This window comes from Zootermopsis nevadensis, unplaced genomic scaffold, assembly GCF_977971745.1.
Source record: "Zootermopsis nevadensis isolate Lab colony 2312 unplaced genomic scaffold, Znev_1.0 Znev_ptg000010l, whole genome shotgun sequence".
Lineage (NCBI taxonomy): Eukaryota > Metazoa > Arthropoda > Insecta > Blattodea > Termopsidae > Zootermopsis > Zootermopsis nevadensis.
Genome location: NW_028259142.1, coordinates 9992855 through 10017693, shown reverse-complemented (window position 1 = coordinate 10017693; position 24839 = coordinate 9992855). Strand labels below are relative to the sequence as shown.

The window sequence follows — 24839 nt, the reverse complement described above, 5'->3', positions numbered from 1 at the left end:
AGTAGCACACAGACAAAAAAGGTTAATATAAGTAATGTTCACAACACAGTTATTATATGAAATTATTAATTATGAGGCTAAAATATCCAAGTTCCAAACTTTTGGTTTGAGACGAGCCAAGCCGTACTTGGCTCACATCCAGAAGCTACCAGCTCATCTCTAGTAGAAAGCAAATAAAACATTTTCCTCTCTTCTCTCAAAGAACCTCATACAGTTGACTGTCTTGGATTTTAAATACAAAATTTTCTGGTTCCATGCTGCGAGTGATTAAATAAAATCTCTGATAACACAAGATAACTACAAACAGACATAAAGCTCTCTTTTATGTTTGGGAGTACCTAGCCTGCCTTTCCATGGCTTTAATACGAAGATCTTCCCACCGAGAGTTCAGAAGCCTCATCTGGACCCGCACCTCATCTTCTTCATCCCTAGAGAGTCCACCTTCAGAAAGCATACGGGCTCCCTCTTCAAGTACTGCTCCAACACCCTCCTGATGGCCTGCTAGTTCAAGCAGGAAGCCCTTCAATGTCAAGAATAGAGTTGAATCACAACTCAGTGACTTAAACAAACTGATACAGAACTGACCTGTAGGTTGTGTCTGATCCATAAATGATTTAGCATATCTCCATTTGCAACTCTAATATACACAAGTTTAGGACATGTGCTACAAAGTATTAACATCTACTGAACTTCAGAATGTCAAAACATTTCACTGTCAACAAAATTAATACTGCTTATACACAGATCCACAGTTATAACTACCTCATGAGAGTGAAACTGCTCCTTCACTGATTCCAGTCCACCTTCAATCAATGAGGAATTACTGAGCTTGTCTTCAGCCTCCAGAAGCCATGTGAGTACTTCTTCTAAGGCTACCTGATAACCACCAAGCTCTACAGAAATATTTGTAGCAAGGCTGATTGGACGAGATGATGGAACACTAAAAACGCCTCCCTAAAATCACAGATGGCACAACTGAAATTAACATCAATAAATCACCATAACAGAGTTAGTTATGACAGTTTTTCTCAGCCTTTCTGTTAATATGTGCCTCTTCAACTTTGAATATTTTTGTTACTGAAAGCCCCGTCCCCAAAATTGTCATTATTTCTGATTAAATAGAATATAAACTAAAGGAAATATTGTATTTTTCATGTTGTCAATAATTTTTCTAGCAGTAATGATAAAAAATAGATAAAAAACCTTAAGATTAAAAAGATTAACAATCATGGTATTATAATTAAATAGGTTTTACCTCCACTCCTGGAGATGCTATCGAACTGGAGTCAGAATATACTGAGGCTTCCAAATGGCTCATATCCATCTCTGAGTGAGGCAAAGATTGGAACAAGCACATTACATACATCATGACTGACTTCTTGTCAGGTACAGATGTATTTACATCTGAAAGAAGGAACACAATGGAATATTGCATAGTGCTCAAAAACTTTCATAACTCATTGAAGTTATTAGATTCATTACTGTAAAATATAACTCTGCACTTTGAGAGGCAACTTTTGGACAGATGACTTGTTAAAAACTCAGGAATGCAAGGTATGGTATTCCTCTCATTTTCATTTAATAATACTCCATCAACTGTTTCTGCTACAAACAAGTAGTAGGATAATTGTAAATTTTTAAAACAGTATCTCAATGTCTAGAAGAAGACACCATACTAGTCCTATTCTTAATACTGAGTCATCTAAAATGGGCACTGATGAAGGAGTTAGTGGAGCTGGTGGATGAACCTACTGGTAATGGCAGGCTATTCGTTTTGTTTCATCTGTCAATCTGAGAAGGTCCTTAATACTATCATGGTACTGTCGGCAACAAATATCAAGTAGAAGAAGTGAATTCTATGTTACATTGATTATGACACCAATACATTCAAAATCAGATGCCTTGATGAAAAGAGAAGATGTTTACATCTTCTTATATCTATAATTTTTAGGTATGTTAAGAGATCCATTAGTGTTTTTTAATAACAAGTTTCTGTGGGTGAAAAAGTGCTAGAAACAACACACAAAACCATTCAATAAAATGTATAATCTCTAGCTAGCCTCTTTCATTATACATACCCGAAAAGAAGAACACAGCACCATGCTTGTGACTTAAATGAAGACAATTTTTTTTTTCAAAACACTGAAAAGTTTCTCATGCATTTCCTTCCAGTTTCCTGTGTATTGTTTCCATAAATCTGTGGCGTAACAGCCCTCTGAGAACCTAAGCCGACTAGCTGGCTGCTGGCCTCACGTTCACATGCCTAAGCAGAGGTGAACGATCATCCAACCAGATATAGGGTGACATGTGGTCAGCACAACGAACTCCCAGCCATTGCTAGTTTTCATGACCGGATTACGCTACCCATTGTACCTCCCCAATTTCCCCATGATGCTGGGTTGGCACCGGTTCCATACACCGGTCGAAAATCTCATGAGAAATTTCCTTCCCCAAGACTCGAACCAGCGTGCATTCCGTATCACTGGTCCAAAGCATGATGCCTCAGACCGCGCAGCTACGTATTGTTTCCATACTACTTCGAATGTTTAATAACACCAACATACCTTCAGGATCCAGAAGTCTTTCAATCCCCAGATGTTCTTGTGCAATATGGAATGCATGTTCTAATCTTGCATTAGGGTGTTTTCTTGCAATGTTGTGAAAATCAAACAGCTGTGACCTCCAGTGATGAATTAATGCATTGAATGCCAATCCATCTGACCATGAAGTAGTGAAGTTCTTCACATCTACACCAGGGTAATCCTAAATAATTACATTTTTCATTAACATTATTAGCAATGTTTACTACTGCAAAGATACAGATATATTTTAGTAAGCAGTTGGCTTCACTGCAGTATGCTTGGAAGTAATTTATTCCTTTCATGTGTTAACTTTCATTAAGGTCATGTAATTTCTTGATAACTTGAGCATTGTTATTTAGTTGTATATTATTTTGTTCATGTGCTGTACCTGTAATTGGCTATCTGACTGTTGATGCAGCACACTAATAACAAAAAACTAAACCAAACTGAATATTCTTAAATAATGTCAGATTTTAATGTGTGACAGCAAATTAAAACACTTCTAAAAATTAGGTCCTAAGCAATAAGACATGAATGTGTGGAGGAAAAGCTTCATGTAATCTTAACCTCCCCTAAGACACCGAATTATATGGTCAAGTTGTTGCATATAAGGTACTGATCTCTGACAAGAACTGGTAGGAAACTGATTAGTTCATGATTGGCTGCTTCACTGAATCCATGACCTATCATTATTAAGCCTTAAGTTAAATATGCATTATATAAAGTAGCAGTCTGAAATACATGTAGGTCTCCTAAGAATTTTGGTTAATAAATTCCACCATAGTAACCAAAGTAGAATTATTGACACTTCATGATATTTGAGGTTCACATGGCAGTGAAGATGTCAATTTTGATCTTCTGTGCTCTAATGGAATTTGGATTTGTAGGTACATACCAGTGATTTTGAGGAACATACAGACTTCATCCTCAGAGGTTAAAATAGAGGCAACATATGTTCCTCCAATATGCTGTTATCTACCTACAAATTCTGATAGTATCACAACCCAGAAGTCTAAAAGTGACAATTATAATAAACATTTCACTTCTACATTTTAAATTCTTACCATTTCTAATAATGACTTTATGGTCAATTCTTGTTTTAATGATATGCTGATTAACACTGCACAATATACATAAAATGTGGTTCCATTTATTCCAACATCATTATCCAATGGTGAAAATACTAATGTGTCCAGGCTTTTAGCTGGTGGCACAGTATGTTATGATTGGTGGATCTGACAGTACATATATAACAACAGGACACTAACAAATCACATAACAGGGCTTTACCATAGGCCAGCCAATGGTTTGCTATACATGTGACCAAGTATATGGTTAATCCTTTTACTGAAGACAGAGAACGAAACATGGCTGAAACATTAGCAAACAAGCCCATCACAACATGGTGTCACCACCCAAAGATTAAAACACAAGAGCAAATAATAAATATTCCTAACTTGTTTGCTTAGAGCTCTAGATGCATCACTTACCTTTGTGTTTTGACGGCACCATGCTAACAATGTCTTCTCTAAATTTGTCTGCTGCAGTTCTGACATTAAATCTTTCAAGTGATAATGAACCTGTAACATTGATTAGATATACTACAATTATTTTTGATCAGAACAGAGTCAACACTAATGTCAATGCATTGTACTATTCTTAACCCCAGTATATATAAAAATATTTACAAGCATAAGCAAAGGTCTTGAAAATACAATTTTTAACCACATATTTTTAAGATCCAAGAATTACTCATGAGCCTTCAATATCCTAAAAACTACTGCATATTCAGAGACAAGTACACACTACATATGATAACACAGAGTGTGAATATACGGGGATGGCCAAAAGTCATGATCAGATTGTGCAGAATGCATAACACAAGAGCATGGGTTTAGTATGGAAACACTTTAATTACAGAAACATGATACTAATATCAATCCACATATTATGTAATGAACAGATGTCACATCAATCAACACAGCACTCAGCAGTATAACTGATCAGTATGGTTACCATCATTATAAACACAAACTTGTATTTGTCATCAACAGTGCCAGGAGACCCACTGGAATATTACTGGTGTGATGGTGCTGAAGATATGTTGAAATTTGCTTTTTAACTCAGTAACAGAGTGCATGCAAATTGTACCAAGATGCTCTTTCATGTAATACCAAAAATGGTCAGGTCGGGACTTCTGGGAGGCCAGATGAGAGGTCTATGTTGTCCAATCCAAACTTGAAATTAGTTGTTCAGCAAAGTATGCATGTCAGTAGCATAATGGGATTGTGCCCCAACTTCTTGAAAAATTACACTTTTTGGAAGGCCCTAATTATCAAGTTCTGGAATTAGCCAATGGGACAACAGCCCCAGATAACTTTCATCAGTCTTAATGGTTCACTGGTGACTCCAACTCACATCACAATATACGCTGGACACTGCTACTTCTTGAAATAAACGTGGATTTTGTTTAGCCTGGACATAAACATTTGAAACCTTGCACTGAGATTGAATACTGTACATTCATCAGTCAACATAATGTTTGGATGGGATGCCAAGTTTGGTAAGGTATGTAAAAATGTGCACAAGCCTGCCACCACATACCACCTAATTCACTGATACATGTGGGACAGTATTTACAGTAGCCCTCCTTATCAAAGTCATAAGGAGGTTCCAGAGGTTCCTGGTATCTGGAAATCTGCAGAACATTTCTTCATGGATTTTCTGGGTGATCAAAGAACTGAATCTTCAAAATGAGTACTGACATCCACATCTTCATATTTTTTTGTTGTCCTCCACTTCATTTTCCATCTAACACAGAACTGGTTAGAATTTTCTATTCCAGTTTATGTAAATTAGCCTTAGCTGCTGCTACTTTAGTAAAACACAAACCAAAGTTAGTTCTTATTCTGTCATACCTCTGGTCACTTTATCTTTTCCCATAAAGACACATGCTTATGAGATACTCCTCAATGGTAAATAAACTTGTATCTGCCATGTACAAAGTCAGAACACATTAAAATACAAGAGAAAGTGTTTATATATATATATATATATATATATTTATTTATTTATTTATTTATTTACCGTCGGGTCAGATTCGACCCCTGGTGACATTAAGAACAGGATCCTTCCATCCTCTTCAGGTTGACAGGGACCTGTTCACAAGCTTACGAGGCAGGTGATACAGAAGTGGTTTGCCACTGCCTTCTTGTGTGTGAATGGAGTAATTGTTGGGATGCAACAGAGAAATCTGAGAGTCCCCCAGAGGAAAACTCTGTGTTGCCTAGACCATGGCCTTGCCCAACACAAGTTATAAATCTGAGCACCACCGGGAATTGAACCCGGACCCCAGGCTTACAAGGCTAGTGTTCTAACCGCTAGACCACCGTGTTGTGTAAAATATGTTTATAGTAGCACACTCATGATAGGAAAATCCCCCACAAACTTGGAGGTCTTCACTTAGCACTCCTGCTTCCGGTAATCTCCCAACCACCCCTCATATTCATCAGATGCCATACACAAAGTCATTAAAACATATATTTTCTCTTGGGATTTTTGTACACATGATGAATCTGTTAAATATCTTGTTGATCAATTGCAACTTATTGGCCATCCCTGTATAATGTTAGTCCTTAAAATTTTCCATACCAATAAAATATTTGCAGATATTTATATGTGCATTTTATGTTTTGCACTATTGTTAAGAAACCTGACTTTCCAGTATGTAATAACTGGCTTTATTATTTTAAATAACACATGGCACGTTTCTCAAATGTGCAAACGTCAGTCTGAAGCAACAACAATTCTAATTTCTGTGTTGTCCACCAACAGCCTATCATTTGCCCCAAGTTCAATTTACACAATATGAAAACAAATGCACAGAATAAGCAGATCAGGAAGTTTAATCAGTGCATCAGAAATTGACAAAACTATTTAACTATGAGGATATTCCACACATGGAAAAAAGAGTGAGCATATGTATTGCATGTAATTGAAAAGAAAAGGTTCAGAGGCACATGATTTGTCATGCAATCTATTGATAAACAGCACTTTATGGTGTACTGGCATTGGACCATCAGATTGTCATACTATCAACTTACAACATACAAATATTATTTTCAACAGACATTACAGCATGTCTGTTTTCTCTGTACCCTGTAAAGTACCTCACTTATTATGTTCTGAAACCATTCACTATGAACTGTACTATTACAAATCATGTGTTTTTGTTTGCTACCCACAGATTCATTACTACATACACAAGGTATATGACATTAATACATTCAGTCCTGGCCACAAATTCATCAGACTACTTGCGATGTGCGTGCTTTTGCAGCAGAGACAAATTCTCACAAACATGTTTATGAAAGTGCCTTCACAAATCCTTCAGTCAGATTTTCCTTTTCAATACTGTCTTATTTTGACAGCCACCCAAAAACTGTTAATACAAACTGTATGAACAACTACTGCACATTCCAATTGTGGAAATTACCTGAGGAATGCTGTTTGACTGTAGGTCTGAATGTGTTAACATATACCATAAGCCAGTGGTCCCCAACACGGTGCCCGCCAAGGCTTCTTTTGGGTGCCCGCGTTGTTACGGGAAGAGGTTATATTGAATAATGAAGGCCGTTCAACCATGAACATTATAAAATCAAAGCACAGATCTCGACTTACTGATGCCCATCTTGATGATTGTTTGCGAGCAACAACATCATCCTACACTCCCAAATTTGAAAAACTGGCCGATGAAATGCAGTGCCAAACATCACACTAACTTCCCACTTCAGTAATAATAATTGTACTTATAAAACTACGTATTTTTGATTGCGTGGTTTCTTGTATCATTAAACGTCGTGTTGTTTTGCGTATTATTTGGTGTCCATATCTTATTTGTCCAGAGAAGAGAAAATTTGGCTTTGTTAATTGGTTGGTGCCCGCCACGATCTCATAAACTCTCAAATGTGCCCGTAGGCACAAAAAGGTTGGTGACCACTGCCATAATACAAACTTTTGATGCAGAAGTATACAACAGTATTGAAACTACGCACCTGCCAATGTAAAATGATGCTCCACACCAGTCCTAGGGTCAGCTTGGGATTGCCATCCACTATGTCATTATTACTTATGTTCACCAACTTCACCTGGTGCATAATATTATAAGGCAAACATGGCAAGTCAGTCAACAAAAAGTAGTTATGAGACAGTGAAAAAGCACAGAAAGTGGGAAAAAGACAGAGAAATGTGACAATTAGATATTCAGGTTAATCACAGACAACACAAATATAAAAGCAGTGTCACAGTGTTTGGCAGTATGGCAAATAGAGATATTATTTTTCATTTTTTGTAGATCCTTATCCCATACTGTCATCCAGTGCAACATTACCAAAATGTCAAAATTACTATAGGAGATATCAGTTACTTGTAAACTGAAAGATCATTACTTATAATAATTATTGCAATATATAAATGGCCAAATCATGACCAACAATTATCAGGTTCCCCTTTATTGAATAACATTTTATTCCAACACATAAACAAAATTCTTAGAGATTTTATGGTTTAACAAATAAAAGTTCACAGATAAACTACAAAGAAAATAATTTGCAGTAATCCATCCATACATGGAGTTGAATTCTAGTTATGGCAGAGTACAGATGTGTTTTCATGCTGTGGCAGGAGTATGGGTGTTGGTACTGAAACCTATCAGATCAGAATTGGCACCTTCATGACAAAATACACATTAGTTTGCAAGACAATGGCGATGGAAATCCAAATTTGGTTTCTGGGACTGGTGTTAATGGTGTTGTTGGTGACTAGAGGTGTGCAGCTGAATCTCGAACCACCAGTCAATCAGGGAAAGACTGATCGGATTAAAAGTTTATAACAGACTCACAACCAAGAAATTAAAAATGTAACTCAGGACCTAGGCGCAAAATCTGATAAACTAACTGTGATGATACAAGCAAGTTAGACAGTGAAAGGATGGGAGGAAAGACAACAGATGATGGACAGCAAAATAAGTCAGCTGGAAGAAGGGCATAGGAAGAATAACACATTGATTTTTGGAGTGCAAGAAAGGAAGAATGAGGGATACTACGATACATTATAAGCTGCAATGAAGTTTCTGAGAGAGTTAATGATGCTCAAGGTAACATATGGAAGCACTGACTATGCAGCCAGACTGGAAAGGAGAGGACAATGACCCTTATCAGTAAAACTGGGGTGCTAAAAGAAATTATTTTAACATTCATAGTTCAGACTTTAAATTGGATGAATAAGGGTAAATCATTGCTTAGTGGCCATCAGCAACAAATGGCTGGTTTGTGGAAAAAATAAAGACCTAAAGATGGAGCAAACTGTTTTCTGGACATTATCCATCGTCCAATATCAAATAAAATGAATAAAACCATGACATTTCAGAGATGGGACTCTCATACTTTCAGAACTGACCTAAAGATGGACTCACAGGACCAAAAATATCATTATAAATCAGATATTAAGATGTGCAAGTGCACATATTTACAAACTTGCTGTGGTGAGATAATCAATAATAATATTTATAAAGTCCTTTGTCCATAAGACATTTTGGAAACTTTGTTATGAACCTGGAAACACTGTTTTACCAAGTGAAATAGGAAGTTATCTGTTGAATATATCTGAAAACAATGTAGTCATCTTGCACTCTTTATAACACAAAAGTCCTGGGATCCTATTAGGGCATGTTGTTTATTTCTCTGTTTCTTTAACTTACAGTCATCTTACCTGGGTGTAAAATGTCTATTTGAAATGCATTTTGCTGTGTAACATCATAAGTGAAAGCAAAAATATATTTGTATATATCACATCTCAATTAGTGACAGACTCAGATATGTGATTCCTCTAACCTGTTATACTTACATTGTTTTGCTCCAAGATCTGCAGTGCTTTGTTGACATTGTTTAAATGATGTACTCTCATATTACCCTTCTCTCGTTTCTAAACGTTAACAAGTGAAAATCAAAATTAGACAAACATACACCTTCACATATATAAAAACACTAGGTATGAAGATTTCTGTCTTCGGGGTTGTTGCGCTGTGTGGTCTGGTTGATGTTTACCAACGTTTCAGAGGTCATACTGCCTCTGTCATCAGGGCAGAATATGCCAATAGGGTGTGTGGGGCTAGGTTTATAGATCCCATTGGCTCGGGGCAGGCTACTCCATTCACATTCCGGCACCTATAAACCTAGCCCCACACACCCTATTGGCATATTCATTGCCCTGATGACAGAGGCAGTATGACCTCTGGAACATTGGTAAACATCGACCAGACTACACAGCGCAACAACCCAGAAGACAGAAATCTTCATACTCACCGCTGTGAAAACCTCAAATCTTACAACACTAGGTATGTTCAATCCCTCCTCTAATAACCAATAAGTCCCATACATTCTATGGACAAATGTACTCATTATGATCACATAAGAAACTGCTCATTTTAAGAACAAGTTGTTGTTCCCTCACACCATGGGTGTTATCACTCATCATCAATCACAGGAGGCTTAAATTTCATTTGTTACATCAAACAACATATTTGGTGGAAAAAAATATGAGAAATTAAAATGTTGCTGAAGATTCAACATTAAGTAGTTTATAATATAATGTGTCATACATTTATTCACCTGGATTATGGAATTACTGCATGATATGTTTGGTACTTGTTAACACACATAACTCACGTATTGTTTTCCTGTGAGCAACTCCAGAAGTGACAACAGGCGGTTACCATCCTGCAGATCTACAAACAGGTCAGCGATTGGAGGTTGGGAGCTCTGTGAACAAATGTTGGCCATGTTACATCATGACAACTTTCATTATTACAACCACTTAGAAAAATGTTTCTCACCTCAGAATTAACATACATACTCCAGTAGTATCAGATTAACTGTGATCCTGTTAACTTCAGAACTAATCGGTCTATAAAAATAAGTAACAACACTTTCATGGAACAGAGTCCTCATGTGAAGATATTCACCCGTTAAACACAGTCCCTACTATTACAGAACATAAAGACACAACTGTATTCATAAAAGTTGAATACTGAACCATATGCAAAGTTGTAAAATAATGAAATCCATAAATGTTTACATATATCCCATAATACACAAACATGGAGGCATGGGTACTGATTTTTCAAAACTTCAGGAGATGCTGAGGTTTGAATTAAAAATTCACCTAGCAGGTAACCTCAAAAGATTTAAAACACAACTGATAACAAATTGCTGGCACAAAGAATAAAGCAACAAATGTAGTGGAACTGCAGTGTGTTTCTTCAACTCCAATTACGCTTTTAAATTCCACGAATCTCCTTTGTCAAAATCAAACTGACCACATACAACTTAACCAGACCTTCTTCTATCTATCAAAAATGCAGACGCAGGAAACATTATGGAAAACATACAACAAAATTTTGAGCACCCAATCGAGTATATACTCACGTTATTACAGAAATAATTGTGGGGAACTGGTCTGAAATTGAAAATAAGGATGAGGGAACATTGGGGGTGTTCAGCAACCTATGATATTGTTCAGTGGTTGACTGAGCCACAGGTTACCCACGCTAGCAGGTAACCTGGTGAAAGAGTATGGCTATATGAAATTGCTAAAATTCTTACTTTTATGAGATTATTAGAATGTTAAACATAAAATTTCCAAAGTAAAATAAAATGTACCATAACAGAAGTCACTGTATTATGGGTATTAAGGTCATTTACACAAACCTGAAGCTACAGCAGTAATTAGGGTTCACGTTAACGTAAATTACAAGAATAAAATAAACTAGGAAACTTAATGACAGAATATTAGTTTAAAAAGAGCACTCCCTAGATACAATGGGCTACTTTCCATTGTTTGGAAAAATTAACTTTGTCACACATCACAGACATGCGTGCAGCTAGCGTGGGAACGTATGACACGTACTGTAAAAACATGCAACTCCTATTCCTGTGTGATGCAGCGTAAAAATATATAAACGCAAATGGGTTATGAGAGTACAGCAGTCCGTCAGTCTACATCTAGTCTGGTGGTGTATTTTATGAACGACCCGAATTAACTCATTTTTGGTAAAAATCCACCTTCAGAGCTGGCCCCTGGTATCTACCTGACAAATCCACACGGCGTTACAACCCAGAACAACAAGACTAGTTCCACCTAACAGTTCGTAAGTTTTCATTAAATTATTTTTAATACCAATAATCTAAATGATCCAACGATTTAAACTTGACTGCTGATCGTATCGTGATCAACATGCAATGCAGTATGTATTATCGGTGGTGGAGCCAAAGAGAAATGGAGGGATAAGGACGAACCCCAAATCAGAAACTTATAAAATTCTGCACGTAACATTATCATAACAGACAACATGAAATAAACACTTTTGGTACAAGTACGGTGTCCATATTCTTACCAGTCATCACTATTTATTAAGAATAAAATTAAGATTGAAGGATGTTATTTAGAGTAAACATACGATACGGACATGAGGGCGGATGCCGACACATTGCGAGACGGCAGTACAACCAGGCTGGTATTTCAACGTTCATACTTCAAGAAAGTTCGCGGTCTTCACTTTGTAAGTTCAGACGCTTAGGCTACAAACACATTATTTTCAACTGCTTACATTTCTTTGGTAAAACTGTCTGGGACGGAATGCAACTGTGTTATTGTTCTGTGCGACTGACAAGTGAATAAGCGATATATCATTAATTTATTTTTTAAGGACCGTGGATTAGACCCTCCAACCTACACTCCTTTAAATTTTGAAACCATGAATCTTTCAGACAAGTGGTAAGGTCCCTATGGTAGAGGAGTGGCCTGTCGCAAGCCTGTGCCCACGCAGAACAAAACAAGATAACAATAAATGTGAGTATACATACATTACCTGAGCGAGATTAAAAACCAGCGTTCGCAATGTTCATGTGGTCAAAGACTGAACGGAAACTACGATCCGTAATACTAATGATAAGTTATATTCGAAGTTTAGAGGTTTCTGATGATGTGTCAAATTGTGCTGAATCGTTCTCTTGGACTTTGTCCATCGTGTAAATTACAGAGTTCTTTAAGCTAGATCAATCAGGGGGTCCAACAGATTGGTTTTCTGCCCCCACCCTGCATTTTTACCCGATGATGAAAGCAGAATGAAACTTTGGAAACCTTGTAATTTTATAATATAGACGACGGACAAAGCCCAAAAGTGCAATTTAACACCAAATTATACATTCAATAAAAGACCTCAGCCTATCGCAAGCGAAGATGATTAAACAACCACACTTAAAATAAATTTGCTTAATGTAAACTAATGCGATCAGAACATACCGTAAACATCCTGATCATGATACCTTGAATAAATATGTGTTCATTACTGGTTGTTTAGTGAAATTAAAACTGACTCCAGCGTTCTCGACAACACATTTTACTGATCAACGACAATTCGTCAAAACAATAGCACACGTTGTGTCCGAAGGTGCCTAAGTTGTGTGCAAGAAACGAGGCAGCCCCGAAAATCATTCAAATACGCATAAATTAGTGAATAAGTAAGTGACTCAAACTGAATAGAAAATAGTTCTTGCTCCAATATTTTGGAGAAATTTCATCACACATATTTTCCACTCCATCCACTACCACCATAAGTCGTCTCCCATGCAGTCAGCTCGTTAATTCCGAAACGATGGTCCAAAGCTTAATTTTCACGTGTCCGACAATTCTACAGCAGTAGTACCCAGTCCAGGTAGGCGGCCTCCATCATGTTATAAGGAAGCCCACTGACCTGTTTATGTAGCCGTTGCATCCCAAAAAAATGCATGGTGGTGTGCGCTCTGATGGGCCTATGTGAATTATAATCGTTACCCCATGTCCTCCAAGTCGAATCTCTTTCCTTTCTCCAATAAATGTATGTCAATTTCAGAGAAACATTTTTTTAATAGGATGGAGCTCGGCCAAACACGAGTGGTCCTGGTCCCCACACTCTCCAGGTCTGAACCCACGCGATTATTTCTTATAGGTCTTTAGACAGATAACGTTTACAAAAACAATCCGCACACATCGGAGAACTGCAACAAGAAATTTTGGCAGCAGTGATCAGCGTCAGTGACGAAACTCAAGAGTGTTACTGTAACACAGAGACGTTTTCGTACGCATTTCGGTACCAGGTGGGCTCCTGCTAAACAAACACAAAGACTCAAGACGCAGTTCGAACAGGAGAGTTCAGTGTTGGAGCGAAAAAGGCCTCGCGCTCCAAGTGTCCGTACTCCGGAGAACACGGAAGCCCTCAGAGTGGCAACGAAGCGAAGCCCGCGTAAATCGACGAGAACAGCATCAGGGGAACTGGGGATTTCACGGCGTTCGCAAGATGGAGCCAGGCCACACACTCTAACGTGGTCGTTGATTTTCTGTACGAAAGCTTTGGTCCCAGAGTGTTTTCCTGGATGCCATGATTGTGGACAGGGCCGGCCACCCCACAGCCCAGACATAAATCCATGTGATTTCTTTCTGTGGGGCTTCATGTACTCAAGGAAACCTGGTTCATTGATGGAACTCAGAGCCATGATCATCCAGCTGTGCTGCACACTTTCAGAGAACACAAACGTACAAGTTCGTCTAGAGGTGATGAGGCAGAATGGGAGTCACATCGAACATGTTCTGCAGTGAGAACAACCTCCCATGCTTGTGTCCTTTAGTATGTATGCGAAACGCAACACTTTTGTAGGAAATATAGATTTTGTACAGGATTTAAAAGGGTATAAATTTCGTGCTCCACCCTGAAGTTAGGTAATTATATGCAATTTAAGTGTGGCGTCTTTTTAAAAAGACCCTATAGATTACACTGGTAAAATATATTTCAGTCAGGGAATTCCAGACTAATATACATTAATTTTCTGTATTTTCTTCAAAGAAAGTCTGATGTCACTGAGTAAACAACTTAAACAACTTTCTCCATTTAATGGCTATCAGTAATGTAAGACTGTGCAACCAAGTTCACTTTAGCCCAAACATGGAAAACGTTGCTGTGAACCGGCCACCAGTATCTCGCCACCATTGTGTTATGTATGGAGGAAAAACATGACAGGGCACGCAAGTTGCCAGCTTTTAAAATCGAGTTACCGATCTGTGTCGGTAGTCTGTGTTATTTAGTGATAACATGCTCGGCCTAGCGGAAATAATGCATAATACGTTGCAAACATAACTTCTTGACGTGCTCTCAGTAAGCTGTCCCACTATACGCCATGCAGGCGCTTGGGAGGAGAGTGGTATAGCTCCTACTAATTCGTGACCTCGGCACTAGATGGGGGTGAGTGGTCAGCATCAAGCCCCGGCCGCGCTTTACCCCAGAGAAATGATCCCGGTACCCATTGGACAGGAGGCTGGGTGGGCCCTAGAACCGGTCTGGACGCAGAGGCTAGAGGAAAAATTCTTTACCCCCCTCGGGGATCGAACCCCGGTCGTCCAGCCCGTAGCTATTCACTATACAGACTGAGCTACGCCGGCTTATGTAAGAAAATATTAAAATCGTGAAGCTCATTCAGGAATACACTGTACAACTCCATTCGATCACAACCTATCAATTTTAATTTCAAGGTTATTTTGTATTCGAACCGCTTAGCGCGCTGGCGTACTCCGGGCAGTCCTGACTCTCCTACCGCTAACCGGGTCAATGCGAACACGGTACAAGAAAATAATACTCGCTTTGAGATAAACTCACCGGTCCAGAGGAGGAGTAAACATAAATTATAGCACGACAATACGCTGCAGCGCCTGTGACGAAATCCGATATATTTCTTCCAATTCATGTAATGCGTGGGAATTTCTCTTTCAAGCTACCCCACAAATAAAAATCGAACAACATGAGGTATGGGAATCGAACTGGCCATAAACCTTCACTAATAATTATCACAAAACACGTCACCGTTGTGCGCCTTTGCCGTCTCTGCTAAAAAGTAACCGCACGGTCTTTCCTCTGTTAACTCAGTGAAAAACCTGTTAAAATCAAATTGGTATACCTGTCTAAGTTAAGCGTATCCATAAAAGATAGGGCCAATTATTCGCCTTGCACTCCTTCCACACCAAACACCAACTTCGGAAGGATTCTAGGGTTTTCCGAGAACCAGTATCGGTCATGACGCGCGTTTACACACCCATTTAAATAAAACCAGGCTACGCCAGCAAGAACAATAATTGTGGGTAAAATGTACCTTCATTCGCTGACTCGATACACTAGTTGCAATTTTTTTTTCTTGTAGCTAAGTCTTGGTCGCAATGAATACGCTTGTGCTACTTTACAGGAGCGAAGTTTCAGTAATTCTGTAACAGTTCTTACTGAGGGGACCAAAACGTCAGCTTGTTGCATTAGTTTTCCCGGTGATCTTCTTTAGTTAATACGTGGAGTCTTTTATTTTTATAATTATTATTATCATCAACTTATCCAATAGCCGAATTTATGAAGCAAATAATGAATGAAAGGAGACCTTGCAGGAATATCAGCACGGGATTATTGCCCTTAGGTCTTCGCGGCTGAAATTCAATGTATAACTTCGGCTTTTGGGCGTAAGCCGCGACGAATGTATTAACCAACGTTACGGCAAACATTTTATTTGCCATCACCTTCATGGTGGCAACTGCAATATTTGCCAAAACGTAATTTTCGTTGAAATTCTCTACGACATACACGAGCTCAGTATCTGTTTATGTAACTGTCGTAGATCAAAACGCGTTGCTGTATTGAGTACTTACGTACAGTATCATCTTGACACTAACCCACACCCATCCTGGAAACAAGAGTAGCCAGCAAGCCCGCATGTGAAAGGCCTCTTACGTACTGCAGCTTTGAGTCATAAGGTAATCCTAATAATTATAGGAGCAACTGGAACTGTCTCCAAGTCACTCAAAAATTATTTGGCCAACATCCCGGGCGAAGACGACATTAGAGAACTTCAGAAAACTGCCATTCTAGGAACATCATATATCATTCGAAAGACGCTCATATAAAATATATAGTCATATCTAACAATAAATTATATAACACATGTAGCACGTGTTAAAAACAATATGTATTCCGGAAATAGTTGCTGCACTATGTACCTTAAGGTACAATTTGGCTGCACGCGACAGAGACAAGCGACCGAGGCAGGCGACAGAGACGGGAGACGGACACATCGCAGCTTGTCGCCACACACTTTTGAGGTGACGACCGAGACATGCGGTAAAGTGTTTGTTTTCTTTGTTTTGTTGAGACATACGTGCACATATTCTGTGAAAAATGAGTACAAAAATGCTTCTAAAAAGGTTACTCGAAGAATAAGAAGAAGATGATGTGTTGCTGTGTTATTTATTGCGAAAGAAACAAAGAAAACCTATGAGTTCAATATTCAAAACCAGACGTGAAGAAGGATCTTTCTGCCTGTTAATAAAGAATCATTTATCATTTTCTGCTACTAATTCTACCAATTGCTCATCTTGGTCACCAGTAAATTTAATTTCTGCCATTATTTTACTCAACAACACACGTGCTGCCTGAGCCCGTCGCGAGACACTACTGGTCCGAGAGCGGTCTCCTGTGCTTTGTCTCTGTCGCCCGTCTTTGTCGCCTGTCTTTGTCTCGCGTTCGTAATTGTACTTCATACGATTGTACAGACAGCAGACAGGAAGCGACCAGTCTCGGTCTCGTAACTCTGTCGCCTGCCTCGGTCGCTTGTCTCTGTCGCGTGCAGCCAAATTGTACCTTTAGGGACAATGTCTGTCTCGGGTACATGGAAGTACATACCCCATAAAGTGGTGAATAGATGGAATAATAATAATAATAATAATAATAATAACCCTGTACCTTTGTAATCACAAAGTGTCTCCATTCCTCACTGATGTATTGTGCAAAAACTGTCCCAGCTAGCACCATGCATTCTCATGCAATACTACTCAAAAGTGCTTCTTAAACTTAATTTAATCTCACCTTCAGCAGCTGTGAATTAATCCACTTGGCAAATGTTTTCTTTTGTACGTCTTCTCGTTCGTCTGTAACAAGAAATTTAAAATCAGTACACTGAAAACTCCGGTTTGAGACAGAAGCATTATATTCCTGCCTTCGGTAACGAAACAAAAATAATAAATCTGATCGGATGCCTCAAACCACAGCGGATATTTTTTTTAACCGCCTTGATGGAACGTATTGTTTCAATTGGCAGCGGGCGCACGTGCGGTTGTTTTACCGCTGCGTTTTTCGAACGCAACATGCTTTATTTTCGACGCGGTGCGGTGGCCGCTCAGGGATTGGGGGTGGCAATGGAACTCAAAGAACCCAACCAGTGTTTGCCCGAGCTTGGTGGCGATTGTAGGCGTCGTGAAAAGACTGATAACTGCAGAGGAGAAAAGGCAGGCACTGTACAGTTAGGCCATATCGGAGTACAGTTACAAAAACTGTAAAGAAAACTGTGGATAGAAGTTTGTGAAGCTACTGCCGAACTGGAGTCAACTAGACAAAAAAGAATGTACGTTCATAGCAGCAAAGCGAACACAGCGACCGTATCATCAAAATCCATGCCTCGATTTATCAGCCTAGAGAACACACGAACTGTATCCACAAATTTCAGCTCCCAACTGAGAAGAAAACGCAAATATTGGCGTTTCTTTCACCGCCCACGCACATAGCCAACAGGAATCTATGGCCGCGGTTGTTTTACCTCTGTGGCGAAAATACCGCTCGTGCGCGCTAGACCTTATTCTAGAACGGCATATGCACAACCAGAGGAAAGCTTGGCTCAGAAGCTGGTCCACAGATATGCCTCGATTTATAATACTGTTAGGTTTATGGAAAAATCGAGTAACGAACTCCATACAGCACAGTCCCTGAGATGCAGTCAAGAAATTCCCATCTGCTTACGAAACCTTTAGCCCGAAAGCTAATTTTTATACCCCATTTCCGCCTTTCTTCCAGAAATTGCTGATCAGATAAAGTCTACATGGAATCCAGTACGAGACAATTAAGTCGATAATGGATGTATGACCGGGGTTCCAACCCGACAGGATATGTCTCTTCGCCACAGCGTCCACACTGGCTCTGGGACTCCTCCCAATAGGTACCGGGGACTCGTTTCCACGGCGTAAAGTGGCCGGAGAGTAAAACTAATTATTCACCTTCATTTAGCACCTCCACTCCCCGCTACGCTGTCATGACTCGATGCTTAAGCATAGACACGTTAATGTAATGATAGTGTATACTGAATTCTTCTCGGGCTACCAGTTGTGTCAGGTGGTTGAATGGAGAAAACACCAACGTTTCGAGAACCATCTTCGTCCTCAGAGTACTAAAGTTGTCCATTAAACCACCTGACACGGCTGATGGCCAGAGAAGAGTTCATTATACTTAGTCGCCGTGAAAGCTTCGGATCATATTTATAGTGTGTACATTTAATGAAATACAAGGAACAATAATTGATTTCTTAGATAGTGTCTCCACTGGAGTTTAACTTTGTCGGCAAAACTGTGTCCTGCTTCGTATTTGGAAGGTCCCGGCTTCAAATCTTGGCCCGAAGAACGGGTATCCTGAGGTTTTACTTGTGGTTTTTCTCTGTCCCACCGGGATAAGACCTTATATTATGCCGAAAATACTTACTTCCATATTATTTCTAATTCACCATTTATTAATATCCCTTTGCCGCTACGTATTCTGAGCTATTAACGGCATCGTTAACTAAACCTTAAGCAGAATACAATTAAAATATATGGGTGTGGTCAGTGGAGTCAACCTGCAGACAAGATCTGTAAACACCAAAAATATTCACTAATTCGCCAAGTACCCATCCGGAAAATATGTGTACTGTTATATACGCATCATGTTGTGGTCGTATTTTTACAAAAATATGTTCTCCGTCTCCACACCTCAGTGAGTTGTATAAACTTTATAGGTCCATACACGTATTTTATTCTGCAATACTGGACGACAAATTTCTTTAGTTCATCAGGCCCCTGACTTGTTAACATAAACTACAATTTTAAATGATTCTAGAATAATTATTAAAATATGCTCTGAGCGTCGTTTTATATCTTGAGTAGCAGCCACACGGTCTGAGGCATGATTCTCGTGCGCCTGGCTGCTACGACCGTGGGTTCGAGTCCCACTCAAGGCATGGATGTTTGTAAAAAGGGGAGTGAAGTCAGTCGTCTACTCGTGCTGCCGCATGTTCGCTAAAAACGACTGGCACTTATCGCCTTGTATATAGACTAATGGCTGAGTGGCTTAAGTCTGGCGTAGGAAAAAAAAATCTTGAGTGGTCGTCATATGTGCTATGTGTGCGTGGCGTGTGTTATATTCTGCTGTTGAATTCCGTTGCTGTGGAGGATAGATACACGCCTATTTCTCTGTCATATACCATTAAAACATCAATTTAATGAGTGCCCGGTGTGTCCTGCGTGTGCTGGTCTCGCAGGTACTGATTAGTCCACTCACAACGTTTCCGATTATCTCAACAAGCATATCCATTGAACTTGGAAAACCTCTTCAGATAAAACTATTGCCTTCCAGAGTTTGGGTTAAGCACAAACATTAACAGCAGAATACTGTCACTGCCAAAAAGTGCATGGAAACCCAAATTCTTTTTTAACAAATGTTAATGTCGAACTTGAACGATGTTTATATAGTTATCCAAGCAGTCATTTCGAGACAGCATTATTAGTTGTTTACTTTGACTGAAGAGGGCAAGTACAAAGAACACTGTTAGTCTATCCACCAAATGTATATGTAGCCATTCGTATCTCACATTACGCGCCCGTGGTCAAAAAAAACTTGTTTTAACGAGATTGAACCTGAGTACACAGTGCGTTCTTTACAAATTTTGAATTCTTAATACACAGCCTAACCTATCCACCCTAGCCAAATTCTCTTTAGAAATAATGAATAATAATGACATACATATATTTAATAATTGCGTAAATTCCTTTATCAATTGGTAATGCACTTATTCGCCTTCTGGTTTACAAAAAGGGGCTATAATTGATCCATCTTCCAGAAAAATTCATATATATATATATATATATATATATATATATACACACACTAAAAATGTATAAAAATAACCCATTAAATCTGTTCCAATCTACTCACCTCATACCGACCATGCGTCATACCAAATATTGTCTATCCTTACCTACCTTAACCACTCCTAACCTACCCGAACCCAAGTTCACCACGGTCACCCTGATTACCGCTGGCTGGCAGACATGGTGATCTACACATATATGTCTTCATTAGTTTCAAATGTGTATTACTGGGCTCTACCCTTTCGTACTAACAAAATAAGACAGAAGATGACTGTCTTCTGGGTTGTTGCGCCGTGTAATCTGGTAGAAGTTTACCGACGTTTGAGAGCTCCAAGCTGCCTCCATCATCAGGGCATTGAGTAAGCCGTGCGAGTACTCAACGCCCCTATAATGGAGGCAGCATGGACCTCTAAAACGTCGGTAAACTTCTACCAGACTACACGACGTAACAACCCAGAAGACAACCATCTGCAAACTCATCGAAGTGAAAACCTCAAATCGTAGTAAATAAGACAGCTAATTTCAGTTCAAATTGAGGCCCCGTCTTAAGTGTGTCAAATTAGGTAAAACGTTTGAAACCCTCAGACTAAACGTTTCACTGTTTAAAGATTAATTCTGAGTACGAACAGCCCAGAGAGTCTAATCCTTAACAGATAACGACAAATAACAAACTAGACTTCATCGACGGCTTGCGATTGCATGTTTCGGTACTTGAATTTAATAATGGTCATGAATGAACGGAGACCTTGCAGGTTACGTTGCAACTTGCCTGAATAATAATAATAATTATTATTATTATTATTATTATTCTGCGAGGCAAGGGTTGACAACCTTTTCATCACCGCCGACCGCATTGGCAAGTTACATCTTTGTCGAGGACTCCAGAAAAAAACTAATACTGTGGTTTGTAGTATTCGAAACTGCGTTCCTTTAACTCAGAGCATAGCGGATTTTCACTTGAAAACTGAAAACAGCTGTATTTCTCCACACAACCGAGTTTAATGCAAAGATGTTGTTTGTTAGTTCTCAAATGGATTTGATTTCAAGTCACTTTTAATTTTATAACCTTCAGTTATTAATAATCTTCACAATGATTTGTTTTATTTTCTATGGTTCGAACAACGGAACAATATTGGGCCAACTTAGCGCAATAATGAGATTTAAACGTTTCGGACTATTTCTACATAATTCTTGTTTCAATGAAATATTTATTTTGTTATTGTTTGCCCTTTCACTTTCATGTTTTTCTCGGTACTCCTAAGCAAAAGAACATTTCTGCCATTCTCGCACTGGCTGATTCCCGAATCATGTGATGGGCCGCATAAAAAGGTAAAGAGGACCACGTGCGGCCCGCTGGACGCAGGTTGTCGACCCCTGATTTAGAGGATATTCCAAAAAAAATAAATACGCTACGCAAAGATTGCAAAATGTAAAGCAGTCATCGTTACAGAACCATGAGCTCTCTGCTTACGTAGACTTGCAATAACAAGACAAATTAAACACGAACTATGTTGAAACGTCAATGGGTAAAATGGCTGGAAGGGTCATCGAAGTGACGCCACCTTCTTAATGACAAAATTAAACATTACAAAAACAACAGCCAATCATTACATAAATAGACAACGGATTGAATATTTAACCTGAGGCGAATCGCTGGCACTTCCCTTCCTCCTAACTTGTTAAACTTCTTTGCCCGCCTTCCAGAGAACTTGACGAACTGAAACCGCGAGTCCGTCACCTTCCCAGTAGTTTCGTTCTGAGCAACTACAAACCTCTGCCTCTTACGGCGGAATAATATTCAAGTAGAACCAGGGCATGTTCGCCTCCGGTGTCACGTAAAGATCTCGTGTTATGCCTAGACTAGCTGCAAAAAGAACTCCACTCTTACACCGTTCATATACTTTCCGCGATTTCTGATCCTTTGTCACGCTGCACATGGCTTAAAAAGACTGTAGTTGGAAACGATGTCTTGATATTTGCACAGAAGGTGCAACACCAATGTCTTGGAAAGAGCGTGGTGTTATTACACATGTTACAGCCATTACTGTATCTGTCTTACATTTATTAATTCATTGTCAAGATCTTTAGTAAAAAAACTCTAATCACACCGAAAACGCTGTCAGACGATGTTATAAAGATTAACATTGCATTCAAGAGTTTTAAATTCACTCTACAACGAAATTACATAACGCTGCTGCCGCAATGGAGATTTGAATGTATCACGAGCAATACTACCCCGATAAGCCAGTAACATTTCTTCCTTACTCACCGTCAAGAGAGAACCTGAATAGAACCAGGGACCAGTACACTATCATGAATCAGACTTTCCTGCTGTATGATTTTCAAGCAGGGTTGCAGTTTGGGAAAAATCTGGCAAAAGCAGTGACAAACACCATTGGTGTATCCCAGAAGGGTTCGGATCGCGACACTGATATATTAAATATAGACCAACAGTCCATACTGCATAACAATGGTGCCTGTGGTAAAATTTTATAATCCGATCCATATAATAGCATTCATATCTAACATTTATAACATCCAGTGAAAAAAGCTGAAGGCAGTGGAACGATACAGTCGTTCTAAATGTGATAAACCGTAATAAAACAACTGAAACTACTGGGAACCTGAGCTTCACTGTGTAAACCACGCGCTGGTACAGAAGAGGTAAGCAATGAATTCGTTTTCCCACAGAGGTACGGGATTTTCCTCCAGACCACCAACACAATGTCCATAACAGCCCTGAGTGAACTCAGCTTAACAAATTGCCACCGGATGGGACAAATATGGCCGGAGCGTGATCATTCATCTGTAACTAGTACTTCCTCATTTCCAACATATGATGCTCGCTGAACCTGCTCCTCTTCGAGAAGTTCCGGGTTCGATTCTCGGACCCCGAGAATGACCCCATCAGCGACTATGTTTCTTCCTGGTTTCGTTCTGTGACAGTAACTTTAAAACAGACTACGATTAATTTCTCAAACGTACTGTCCAATTCATTAATAATAAACACCTCCCAATTCGATTCTATCAACATCTGCAGCTGATAAAAAGCATCGTTAAATATATAAACAAACGTGTAATTAAGCTACAAAACTGTGCGCTTCACCTACATCACCAGCTTGCGGAAAGAAGGCAAACGCATGTGAAAACCAAAGACATCACCGATGTAGCAAATGAGGCAGTGAGCAACAAAGTGCTACAGCTGGGAAACAATATTTGTTGAACGGACAGTACATGCTTTCCCCCACCAACAGCTTAAATCACCTTTTAGTTTACTTCTAATTTGTAACGTGGAACGCACAGATTCGTCCCGACTACCGTCCATAAAGTTTGTTATTGAAGCCCTGTGAGATGGAAACATTGTATCGGCTGAAGGTCGTCATGTGCAATGTAACAGAACGGACTGCCATTCAATTCAAAGAAGATGGTGATTATTTGAATGGCATGTTGATGGGACTAGTCTTGCAGATAAATCTGAAATATCAACTATCATTACCAGCTCGATAACAGCAAAAATCCCCTCACATATGTTGTGGTACAGTCTATTTAGATTGCGAAGTGGTACAAAACTAAATTCCAAAAGAATAAACAAACACCTGGCGGTAGGATGGTCGCCATTCCAACGAATTCCATCGCATACAAAAAGACTCACTGTCTCAGAATCAAATGACTCGGGACGAATCCGATTCTGACAAATCGAATCCGTCGGTGGAATAAAATAAGAATAAATAAATCGTCCAAACAATAACGGAAAAGTTGTACAATCAGGTACAATGCATTTCTCTCTAGTAGCGACTTCCAAGATTTGTAATTTTAACAAGAACGTGTATTCTACACTCCCCACCCCTTACTGTGGTATTCTTCAGATGCAGTTTGCCTACTTGCACAATAAAACGCGTTGTGCGAGAGAAGTTATAAGGGTTGTTAACGGCAAACACACAATACCAAAATTACAGACAGCAAAAGTGAAAACCAATTCAAACAAACCACTTATTTTGAAATTTATTAAATTTTGAAAAATATTAGAAAAAGTAAGCAATACCACGCCTCTTTATTCAGTTAGACAATGTCCCCCTTGTCTACAGCCAGCATCCGCCCTCCCACAATAAAGTTATAAAAAAGTCTGATGTTGGCTTTCTTCTGGGTTGTAGCGCGTGTAGTCTGGTATAAGTTTACTCATGTTTCAGAGGT

General features: G+C 39.1%; 1 protein-coding gene across 12 annotated transcripts in view; it reads right to left on the bottom strand.

Annotated features, from left to right (window-relative positions):
* The window catches only part of Dys (Dystrophin), a 609234-nt gene that overhangs the window by 532029 nt on the left and 52366 nt on the right, over positions 1-24839 (bottom strand). For all 12 annotated transcript variants that reach the window (XM_087346495.1, XM_087346492.1, XM_087346499.1 and 9 more), the window contains 9 exons: positions 17566-17627; positions 10307-10399; positions 9486-9563; positions 7637-7729; positions 4073-4162; positions 2565-2763; positions 1256-1404; positions 763-954; positions 339-520 (listed from right to left, as the gene is read on the bottom strand). In XM_087346495.1, the coding sequence (XP_087202621.1) occupies positions 339-520; positions 763-954; positions 1256-1404; positions 2565-2763; positions 4073-4162; positions 7637-7729; positions 9486-9563; positions 10307-10399; positions 17566-17627 (1138 nt within the window). The remainder of the gene's footprint in view (positions 1-338; positions 521-762; positions 955-1255; positions 1405-2564; positions 2764-4072; positions 4163-7636; positions 7730-9485; positions 9564-10306; positions 10400-17565; positions 17628-24839) is intronic.